We start from the raw sequence: 12,042 nt of genomic DNA on the forward strand, positions 1-12,042 counted from the left end.
CTCTGTCTTTTCAAAACTATTATCAGAGAGGTAGCTGGATGATCTCTTGGGTCAAAATACCCATTTAAAGCTCAGGAATGGGCAACAAGCAACTAGCATCATTGAGACAATCCTTGAGGACTCCCCTGACCTCGCTTCCTTCCAACTTCCTCTCCATTTCCCTCCTCTTTGTTCTCCCTTTCCCAAAGCACAAGTCAAATTGTGAAGTGGATAAAATCTGCCCCTTTGTGCCCAGCCTACCATTTCTCTGACATATCTGCAGATGATGACCTCACACACTAATTTACACTAAGGCAGGGGTCTGCAACCTTTTTGGCCGTGAGAGCCATAAACGCCACATTTTTTAAAATTAATTTCATGAGAGCCGTACAGTGCTCACAGTGCGCACTCCTGTAACAGTGCCTGAAAAAAAAAATGGACTTTATGGCTCCTGCAGAAAGAGCCAGATATGGCCCTCAAAAGAGCCAGATATGGCTCGAGAGCCATACGTTGCCGACCCCTGCACTAAGGTATTGGAGGCTATGAGAGAACCAACAAGAGTTCAACTTCATCTTATGGAGGTTGAGACTTGGTCAGTCACACAGCTAGTGATAGAGCTCACACAGCTAGTGATAGAGCTAAGACAACTTGGTTATTTCCACTATACCAATTCCCAGGCAAGGGGCAGGTGACTACAGAGGGCTCACCTAGGTCTTGTATTTGTATTTAGAGGAAAAATAAGTCAGGGTTCATAGTGCTTAAGGTCAACTTTAGTTCTGTAGTTCTAGTTTTCAAAACTAGACTATCCCATGGTCACATTCTGGATTTTCTCCCCTTTTTGTCCTTCTTGGGAGAGGTATAATGTTCAAGTGAAGTGGGGATTACTGATGTTTGTACATGTATTACACAAAGGTTGTAGGACAGAAAACCAAAAAAAATTTTCTTGATTATAGGAGTGGGGAACAGACAAACCTCTGTGCCTAGAAAATTCACAGGTATGTTACATGCTGGGGAAAAATTGAGAAGTAGAATTCTATCATCAATATCCATTTTTATCTTCCTGTTGCCACTACTGCAACTGAGCCTTCTTTGTCTGCCCAGAGGAAAAGGGAGGGACAGACCAAGAGCTGGAGAAGAATGTGAGCCATTCAGAATCAGGGGCTGAGGGCTTTCCCCAGACTACCCAGGGTGGCTGCTGGAAAATCCAGTAAAGTAAATAGGATCAGGGTGGGGGAGTGAGTGAGTGTGTATGATTAAGGGGAAACCCTTCCTCCCAGAAAGGAAAGATCTAATATTAAGAAGGGGAAAAACTCTTAAAAAACCTTTCATTTTAGAGTTGTGCTTTGCTTTTTGGCATCCCAAATGTGAGTTCCTGGGTTTAGATGTTGCATTGTGACTGGTTTACCCTTTGCAGCCTGGGGAAAGATTGTGATCATACAAAAAAAAGGGGAGGACTACCAATATGGGATGTACCATAGGCTGTCAGTGCTAAGGATGATTTCTTTAGCTTAATAGTTTCTTTATTCCAAGGGAGAATTTTGTAGAAAGTGGGAGATAAGTGGCAAGTGACAATTGTGTTATAAAAAAACAAACAAACCGAGAAAGCATCAATGAAGTATTTTTAAAAAAATAAAGATTTGTACACTCTTCTTCTTAGCCAGGTACAGTTACTATCACGCCTAGGTTTCGGGCCAATGAACAGAAATAAGGCCCTTGAGTGGTCTCTGTGACTCTGAGTATAAAGATAATGATGGCTACCTGGGAAAAGTGTTTCTAAACTTTATCATCAGATGCTACCTCTTTCTTTTAATCCTGCCTAGCAGGAAAACCAAGTTCTTGGTTGAAAGAACTATAAACCTGGGCCCTAAGGACAATAAAAAAGTTCAAGGCACTGTTATCTATGTAACTATGGTACTCCTACAAGATGGGATGTGGGCCTTCGTGGCTCTCTTCACCAAGGTAGAAAAATGGGCTCACCAGATACAGAATCTCAGGGTAGGACCTCAGAAGTCAAAGGTTCATGGTTCAAAAGCTAGAACTGACCTTATGGCCATCTAGTTCAACCCCCTTATTTTGATGATGACACTAAGGTCAAAGCCATTGTTCAAAGACTTTGCCCAAGGTCATGTAGGGAGTAATTATTAAAGGCGAAATCTGAACCCAGGTCCTTTGATTCCAAAGCATCAGTGTTCTGTGATCTAAACCATTCCTAAGTTGTAAAAAACCCCTCTAAAACATCTCCAGATCTCCCCAAAACTTTCTGAATCCCAAACGTGGAATGGGTTGCCCTGGGAGGTGGGAAGGGAGGAGGGAGACTCTTTATTGTGGATCTTTACACAGAGGCTAAAAGTCCTCTTGTTGGGTAGATTGGTAGAAGTGATCCTCATTCACGTATGTATGGTCTTGATTAAATAACTAGATTCCTTCCAACTGTGGAGTTCTCTGAAGCAAAGGTCTTCCCATCTCTGCCTCAAGACCAGCTTCAGCAGGGCAAGATGGAGTAGAGCAAATCTGGGACCAAGATGGCGGCCCATGCAGCAGCAGATCACTAAGAAAGTCTATAGCGTTGGGTTCCAAGAGGGTCTTGCAAAAAGAGATGCTTATTCACCACCTTTGCCCCAAACAATAGTAACCCAGATGCCAGGCTGGCTAGACAGCCCCAGGCTGAGGCGCCCATGGTGGGAATGCAGTTGGGACTGGCCAGCCTCTCAACCCACTTGGCTAACTTCACATACTCTCATTTTTCTGAGGGAATCTCTTATGTTGAGCAAACTTAGCCATAGAGCTAACACTTAGGAAGGGGAAATGGTGGGTAACTACATTATTTAAATGTCTTTTATTTCTAATGTCTTGTAAAAAAGAAAAAGGTAAAAAAAAATAAGTCCTTCATGTATGTGGCTGTCCAGATCAAAATGAACAGTATGGTGGTTTTCAGGAGTCTTCGCTCTTCATCTGCTCGGGTCTGGTCTGACTTTAAAGTGAAAGTGATATTATTTGATGGTCTTGCTGAGATTTGAGAAGCCAACTCCCACACATGTCATGAGTACTTTCTCTCCTCCCTTGAGTTCTTCGCCACATGGCTTAGTTTCAATTTTGAACATAATTTGGAAGAAACTCTTCAAATGACGCAAAAATTCTATTCTAAAAAAGGAAATAAAAATGGAGCAAAATTAATTTTTTAAAAGGTTCTCTCTCAACCCTTCCTTCCCCATCATCTATTTTCGATACTTGAAAAATAGACCTTCCCCATATCCATTGCTCTTTTTTGTTGTTGTTACACATTTCAAACCCATCCCCTGGTAGGAATATACCCAAAAGGTTACCAGCAAGAAGGCAGGAAGAAAGGAGTGGGGCTCAGTAAGCTGCCACCCTTGAAAAACTGGCTCCATTAGAAGATCAAGGGTTGACTGGCAAAAGGCAGGTGAACCAAAGCAAAGGTCAGTAAGGCATAAGAAGGCATGAGAGGTTAAGTGAAAGGTTTCACTGAGCATATTTGGTACTAGAAAAGGAGATGTGAAAGTCACACAAGAGTGAAGGCCAACACACAGATAGCCCAGGCGCCATATTGATATCAGCAAATGTTGCAAGAACTAGAGGAAAGCATCCAGGGTAATGGGTTGATTAAAAAAAAATTTTTTTTAAAGTAAGTTCTTAATCAATCAACAAATATTTATCAAGTGCTTACTATACGCCAGGCATTGTGCTAAGCTCCAGGGGTACAAAGAAATGACAAAATTCCTGCCCTCAGGGAGAGCTCACATTCTAATGGAAGAGACAAATGGTAAACAATATGTACAAACATGACATAAATGGGATAAATTAGAGGGAAGGTACTAACTAATATTAAGAGTGAACTAGGAAAAGCTTCTTGTGGAAGGTGGGATTTTGCTGGGATCTGAAATCAAGAAAATCGAGTTTTGGAAACAAGGAGGCACAGCCACTGAAAACGTGGGTTACTGGGAGAGGGAGTATCTTGTGAGAGGAACAGTAAGGAGGCTGTTCAAAGTATGTGAAATGTCTGAAAAGGTGGGAATGGGCCAATTATGAAAGGCTTTGAAAGCCAGACAGAGGATTTTATATTTGAAGTAAGAAGCCTGGAAAGGTGGAAAAGGGCCAAGTTATGAAGGACTTTGAAAACCAGACTGAGGATTTTATATTTGATCTTGAAGGTAATAGGGAGCTTACTGAATGGGGAAGGGAGGGAAGTTACATGGTCAGCCCTGTGCTTTAGGAAAAATCACTTTGATAGCCTAATAATGTATGAACTAGAGCTGAGAAAGACTTGAAGAGAGACCCACCAACAGGCTATTTGCAATAGTCCAGGCATAAGGTGACAAAAGGGCACCAAACTAGTGGGAATGTCAGAGGGAAAGAGAAGAGCTTATCCAAGGGGTGATGCAAAGGTAGAAATGATAATAATGATTGTGGATTGACCAACAACAGCATGGACAACTGAAACCTTGCTCTCCCCAGCCATTCAATGTTTCATCCTCCTGGGTCCTTCTCACTATCCTAGCTCCTGCCCTTTCAACTCATTAAAAATGTCCATTCCACCCCCAAACATATTTGTGGGCAAAGCTTCTAGCTAATAGGCTGGCTGTGTAGAAAGAGATAAACCCATCTCATCCCCTCATCTGCATTCTTAGGGGAAAACAAAATTGTTCTGTCTCCCTCCCTTCCTCTGTTCCTCTCCACCCTCCCCTCTCTCCGCCTTCCTCCCTTCCTATCTCTCCCTTCCTCTGTCTCTCCCTTCCTCCTTTCCTCTGTCTCTTTGCCTCCCTCTCTGTCTTCTCCCTCCGTCTGTCCCTTCCTTCCTCTCCGTGTCTCTTTCTCCCTCTCTCTCTCTCCCTCCCTCTCTGTCAGTCTATCTCTCCCTCCCTGTCACTGTCCCTTCCTTCCTCCGTCTCTCCCTCCCTGCCCTTCCACTCTCCCTCCTTCTCTTTCAATCTATATTTCCCTCTATCTTTCCCTCCCTATCTCTCTCCCTCCTCCTCTCTGTCAGTGTCTCTCCCTCCCTTTCTCTCTCCCTCTTTCTGTCAGTCTCTCTCTCTCCCTCCTCTCTCTATCAGTCTCTCCCTCTCTTTCCCTTCCTTTTTCTCTGTGTGTCTCTCTCTCTCCCTTCCTTCTCTCTCTCTGTCAGCCTGTCCTGTCTGTCTGTCTGTCTGTCTCTCTTCTCTTTCCTTACAGCTAAAAAAGCTATTTCGGAGGGCCCAGCAGGAATACAAACAGCTTGTTGCCTGTGCTCTCAGCTTCCCTGATCCTCACCCAATCAACCTATTTAAATCTGATTATGCTGCTGTGTGTGCTATTTTCAAATGGCCTTAAAAAAACACACCCCTCCTTTCCTTTAAGAGTCTGTGTGTGAGGCGGTGGAGGGAGGCACCAAAGATCTGCAGCCGCCTTCTTCGACTCCTGGCGAGGGAAAGGAGAAACACACGTTCCAGTGTCTACGCCTGGGTAGCCGTCACTTTTGGAAAAGCGATGAAACCTCCACCAACAAGATGCTGAGCTGAAAGAAAGCCTGTCCTGCTCGGACGGGATGTTCTGCCAAACCCTGGGCTAGCCTTAGGTGGGACTGCTCTGAAACCTTAACTATGGCACGTTTCACAGAATGCCTTTCTTTCACGGCTCCCTGAAGCCCGGAGTCTCCCTTCTGCCTGCATGTGAAAGAGTTAAAAGACTGTTCATCCAAAATGAAAGCAGAGAAAACACGTAGACACTCTCCCTCACACACCCAACCCTGTCCTGTCTGCCTCCCCAAGAAAAAGGAAGCCAAGAGATGAATAGAATCCACTCTGCTCACAGGGGGTGGGGAGGCATAAAACGGAGGCATTCTTTGCTGGTGTTTCTGTATCTCCTGGCCAGAAACATACCCACAGGGAGGGGGGGAAGCTGAGCCTCAGAGAAGATAGGGCCCCAGAGCAGACCTACAACCGAAACCAAATTCTGAGAACTTCCCCCTTCTGCCTTCATACGCCCCTCAACACAGACACATGCGAGAGATAGCGAGGCAGAAAAGGAAATGGTGCAGGTCTGGGCCCCTCTCCCAGCCCCCTTCTCCCCACGTACACTCGGACTTAAAAAAAAAAAAAAAGCAAAAAACAAAACAAAACAAAAATTCCTTAGTTTCAGTCTCAGAATCGATCCGAAGTATTGGTTCCAAGACAGAAGAGCAGTCAAGACTGGGCATCGGGGGTTAAGTGACTTGCTCTGGGTCTCCTTCTCCAGTATGTGTCAGAGACAGGGTTTGAACTCGGGGTTTCCTGGGACCTATATCAGAGGCTTCTGGCTCTCTTATCCACTACAAACCACATTGCCTTGCAGGGGGGAAAAGGTCTTAGGAAAATAGGGTAAAAGCCTCATTTAGGAGAAGAACGGGTCAGCCTGATAAAACAAGCCACAGACACACTGGGGCACTGAGGGGCTTCTTCTCCCGCCATGTAAAAGAGTGCCGACAGGCACTTGTCCTCTCCCTCGAGATGGGAAGCACCATTTAAAACTGGGAACTTTGCAAGGAAAGCTACGGGGGAATGGGAGGAGGATGGACGAGGGGAGAGGAGGGAGGAGAAAGACACAGGCGCCTCCACAGGACAGACATCTATTTTCACAGGAATGCCAGCCTCGGCATCCCCTCCTCTCTCTCATAAATGTGTTCTGCCTTGAAAGAGTTTGGCTGGTGTATGAAAGAGATGTGCCAAAAGGGTGAAATCTTCCAGAAAACAAGAGTTGAATAAATAAAACTATCCACTACACTTCGCACCAAACCCAAAACTCAACGCTGTATGGAACTCATTACCATTGCCCTATCTTGCTTGTATGTGGCCCTGAGTCACCTGTAGGGTAGTGGAAAGATTTGGAGTCAGAAAATCTTGAGTCTGAATCTTGGCTCTCCCACTTACTAGCGATGCCTCAGTTTCCCCATCTGTAAAGTAGGGGATAATACCACTGGCATTACCTCCTTCACAGAGCTGCCATGAGGATCCAAATGGAATGCTAAATGGAATAATGTATGTAGAGTGATGGAAACCATAAAGCACAATCTCAAATATTTTTAAAAGGAGGTTAGCTCAAAGAACCTCAAAAGGATTCCTTTTGGCTATAAATCTAGGATCCTCCTGAATTTGAACCAAAAAAATCTCCCCTGTAACATACCCAACAAGTGGCTACGGCTGCCTTCTTTAATGCCTCCAGTAAAGGGCACCAAAAGCAATGCCTTCTATTTTTCAGATAGCTAGGGCCTTCTTTCTACCTGAACACATTTTGTGTGTTCCCCATTAGAAGAGAAACTCCTTGAGGGCAAGGACCAAACTTTTGCCTTTTTTTTTTTTTTTTTTTTTTTTTTTGGTCTTGTCTTTCTAGAGCTTGGCACAGTATCTTGACAGGCTTGCTGACTGACTTTGTTAGTAAGTTTTCTCTTCCTATCAAAAGCTCCTAGTTCTTCACATTGGGGCCAAGCAGAGTAAGTCCAATTAAATCCTCTGTCCATTCCAATGCTTGAAGGCAGCTAGAATCTCTTCCTCTTCAGACTGAATATCCCCGATTCCTTCCAATGGAGGCCCTTTGCCATTTTGATTGCCATCCTCTATATTTATTCCTGAGTTTATTCAATAATATTAGATGTTTATGATGTGCCAGGCACTGGGGTTTTGAGAGGCAAAAGGCATTTCCTGCCTTCAAGGAGTCTAAGGGGGTGAGAAAACAGAAAAACAATTATGCACAATCAAGAAAGATACAAGACCCACCCTTACCACTCTTCCACCAAGGAGCCAACACATAGAAGTTAAGAGTTTAAAAAAAAAAAAAAGAAAAAAGAAAGATACAAGATAAATTGAAGATAATCTCGGAGGGAAGGCACTAGCCTAAAGGTAAAAGGAAAAGGCTTTTTTTTTTTTTTTTTTTTTTTTTTTTTTTTTTTTTTTACAGAAGGTCAGACTTTAGTCAAGATTTAGCCAGTGAAAATGCAGAGCTGGGGTTGAGGGAGGGGGATTTGGAAGGGAAAAGAGGTGAGGGGAAGATAAGAAGAATTTTGGTAAATTGAAAAAAATTTAATTAAAAAATTTTAATTAAACAGAACTTTGTGCTTTGCTTTAATTGCCCAAGAGTGGAAAAAGGGGAGAGACTATACTTTGAAAAAGAGGGAATTTATAGGGGTGGGGGAAAGCTACTAGAAGTGTAAATAGGCCAGTGTCATTGGATTATAGAGGATATGTGGGCAAGAGTAAGGTGAAAGGAGACCAGAAAAGCAGGGGCCAGGCTATGAAGGCCTCTGAAAGTCAAACAGAGGATTTTATATTTGATCCTGGAGATAATAGGGAGCCACTGGTGTTTACAGAGGAAGGAATGATATGTGGTCAGATCTGGGTACTCTCCAACCTATCAATGTCCTTCCAAAATATGGTGCCAGGGTGGGAGATAAGATGGTGACTTAGTAGAAGTAAAAGCTAAAACCACTCCATGAACCCACTCAAACCAAAATATGGTGCCCAGGAGAGAACACAGTTATTTCTATTCCTATTCTTCTCCATACTGTGGTATAGTGGGATAAAAGGTAGAACTGAAGTCAGAAGACCTTGTTCAAAATCCTGGATCTGTTACCAACAACCTGCATGACCATGGTACACCCACTTAATCTCTTTGGGCCTCAATTTCATCATCTATAAATTGAACTATATGATATCTTAAGGCCCTTTCCAGCTCTATGGCCCAAGAGCCTGTGACCAACTATTAAATGGGGCCTCCTAAGGTCCTAAAGACCTTTTCCTATTACAAGAGCTTTATCAGAATCTGAGAATCATAGACTTATGAGTTTAGAGACTCTCTCAAGTCCTTCACTAACTAAACTGGTAAGAAAACTAAACTCCAGAGAAATGAGAAACTGATTTGAAGGCACCTAGAAAGATATTGGTCAGTAGAGCAAAGCCTCCAACCCAGGCCTCCTGAGCTCCTTCAGTATTCCATCCTATGAATTTGGGAAGGCGACTGTCCATTCTAACACTTCAATCACACCCCCACCAATATATTTTGCTACTATTTACTGCAATGCATTATAGCACTGTCAATATCAAGACCCCCAATTGAAATTCAGGTTTTTTTTTTTTTAACAATTCTCAAATCACAGAATATTAGGAGTTGGAAGAGACCCTTGAAATGGGAGGCAGCACGATGAACTGGAGAAATGGAGCCTGGATGGGAATGATGGCTTGGCTACTTGGTACCTGCATGACCTTGAGCAAATCACTTTATTTTTCATCAATTTTCTAATTAGGAAAATGGAGGTAGGGTGGGGATGAGGACCTCTATTGTCCTTCCAGATCGCTGGTCCTATGACTCTACCATCCATAGCCCATGAAGGTCATCTTATCTAACCCTTTCATTTTAATTACTACTTAAATCTAATAAGAGGCAGAGGCCAGTCAGGAACCTAGGAGTCCTGACTTCCAGGTCTTAGGCCTTTTCCATCATATCTTCTCTTGGGTTCTCTCTACAGTGAGATTACAAAAATCCAGTCTGTTAGGCTCACGCTAAGAGGGCTATGACATAATTCTGTACCCTCATTCCATTCTTAAAAATAACTGGAATTTCTAAAGCACTTTAAGGTCTGTAAAATGCTTTACAAATATCTCATTTTACTCTCGTTAACAACCCTGAGAGATGAGAGGTAGATGCTCCTATTATTCTCATTTTATTATTATCCTCCTCATTTTACAGATGAGAAAACAAAGGCAGAACAGAAGTCAGACACCTTGTTCAGGGTGACACAGCTAATAAGGGCCTGAGGCCAAATTTGAACTCATCTTCCTGATCCCCTGCCCGGTACACCAACTAGCTACCCATCAAACCAGTAACAGACCCCCCAAATGTATACAATATATTCTAAATCCCTTCCCCACCTCCCCTTTTCAATTCACCACTTTCAAGATTTCATTCCTAAACAAAGTCAGTAAGTCATAGGTTGCTGCGTCTGCAGGCACGAGGTCCAACAATCCATTTTCTCCAGGAGGCAGCTCTTCTGCTGGGTCCTTCTCACTCGTTCTTTGTCTCTCTTCTTTCCTCTTCTCTCTTCTCTCTCTCTCCCATCCCCTCGTCCCCCCCTTTTCCCTCTGCCTCCCCCCTTCATGTGATGGCACCACCATTCTTCAGTTATCACAGTACTGTACCTTTCACATATACAGCATCGGTACCATGATAACCGAAAAAGGACAGTTCAGTCTTCTTTTTACCTCCTCCTCCTCCTTCGCTGGCCAGAAATGTACCCACAAAGGGTGACTTTGGGGGGGGGGGGGATTTACCAGCACAGAGTATTTTTGTCAGCCTGGCAGACAAACAATTTTCAGGAACTCTCATGTCTCAATTAGTTTAAAAAAAAAAAAAAGAAAAGAAAAAAGAAAAAGTTTCTTAGGCTGTATTTTTTTGCTCAACTGTTTCAAGGCCCAAATGCATACAAATCAGACATCCAGACACACCTGCTATTTAGTTCTCTTCTGGACCTAGGGCTAAGACTGTTAGAACTTGGAAGAGGCTTCAGAGATCATCCGGTCTAATAACCCTTTGCTTGATGGAGGAGGAAACCAAGGCCCCAAGGGAAGATAAGTAACAGAGCCAGAATTTAGAGCCTCTGATTTTTGGGTTCTTTCTACTATGCATTTCTCTACCTAGCTAATAATGTCTTTGCACAGTAACCTCTTCCTCCAGCTTCCTACTACAACAAGGCTATAGTCTCTTCCAAGTATCCCATTTTCTAGATATGGAAACCGAGGACTAGAAAGGGGGGGAAATGATTTGTTCAGGTAAGAGATTCAGGGTTAGTCTGCACCCCAGTCCCCTTGCTCCAAACCCCATGTTTTTTTTGATAAATGGTGCTCTGTTTCACAGCATGATTATAAAGTTTTCTACTTTATATATACTTTCTACTTCTGGCTTATTTTCTACTTTTAGCTTATTTTTAAACATCTTTGGTAAAAAATAAAGCAATTGATACTTGTCCCTTCTGGTTGCTACAACTGGGTCATTAGAAAGGAAGGGGGAAAAAAAAACCACAATAAAAACCCAACAATCTATAAGAGGCAGCAAGCGTTTAACCCCAAAAGGAATAAATAAAATCAAAAGCCAGAGATTAAAGGATCCATACCCAATATGGAAGGCTGCTTTAATTGGTCCCAAATGAAGATTGCAGCTGGGAAAGAAAGGAAGTGAGCTTCCCATAGGTAAAAATAAACACGAGTAAAGAGTTCCCACATTTGGTTCACTTAAGTCTAGAGGTACAGGCAGTTCTGTACGTAGTGACAGGCTACGTTCAGTACAGTAACTTTGTCATTTGGTGCAATTAGAAAAATAAACCAGGCTACGTTCAGTACAGTAACTTTGTCATTTGGTGCAATTAGAAAAATAAACCAGCTCAGCTAGCACGGCTTAAGAAAACAACTTACGTGTAGGGAGACAGCGGTCCTAGCAGGACTTTGGAAACATCCTGCTGTCCAAGGGTCATGAGGAGCAGAACTAAGCTTTGGTTGGTGGAATCCACACAACCTCCCTGTCAACACAAACATTTTAATTATTAATCTTTGTGCAAACCAGAAAATGGAAGCCCCTCCACCCCCAAAGGGAGAGATAAAGAAGGAAAAAGAGAAACATTTACCAGGAACAGGGGAGCCCATAAAATGCCAGATTGCATTGGTCAAATGCTAATAAAATATAGTGCCAATTTTGTAAGGGGAAAGCTTATGTAATCTAGCTTTAAGGGTACACCCACTATCGAGACCTTTGCAATAACTGGGGACAGGCAAATGGACAATTTAAGTTTACAAAGTAAAAAAGGAGGCCATCATAGCGATTAAACCAGCAGGACATCATTTTACTGAGTACAGAAATAAGCCAAAAGCATAATTCAGTACTAGGAAATCTGTAGTTAATTAGTAAAGGTTAAATGACTGCCAAGTAATTGCCTCCTTTTATTTAGTCCCTCACAGAACAAAGTCAGCCCTTTCTGGTAATGGGATGTGACCGTCTATACTTATGCAAACACAGCCATAGAAAATTTGCTGTGATATTTGTAAAAATCTTTCC

The 12,042-nt window shown here is 42.9% G+C and overlaps 1 protein-coding gene across 1 annotated transcript in view; it reads right to left on the reverse strand.

Moving 5' to 3' along the window:
- Positions 1-1,565: 1,565 nt before the first annotated feature.
- Positions 1,566-12,042, reverse strand: part of RCL1 (RNA terminal phosphate cyclase like 1) — a 70,544-nt gene continuing 60,067 nt past the window's right edge. Inside the window, exons 8-9 of the mRNA XM_044656671.1 lie at positions 11,406-11,509; positions 1,566-3,120 (exon numbers count right to left, since the gene is read on the reverse strand). Of these exons, the coding sequence (XP_044512606.1) occupies positions 2,970-3,120; positions 11,406-11,509 (255 nt within the window). The 3' untranslated portion in view covers positions 1,566-2,969. The remainder of the gene's footprint in view (positions 3,121-11,405; positions 11,510-12,042) is intronic.

This window comes from Gracilinanus agilis, chromosome 1, assembly GCF_016433145.1.
Source record: "Gracilinanus agilis isolate LMUSP501 chromosome 1, AgileGrace, whole genome shotgun sequence".
NCBI lineage: Eukaryota > Metazoa > Chordata > Mammalia > Didelphimorphia > Didelphidae > Gracilinanus > Gracilinanus agilis.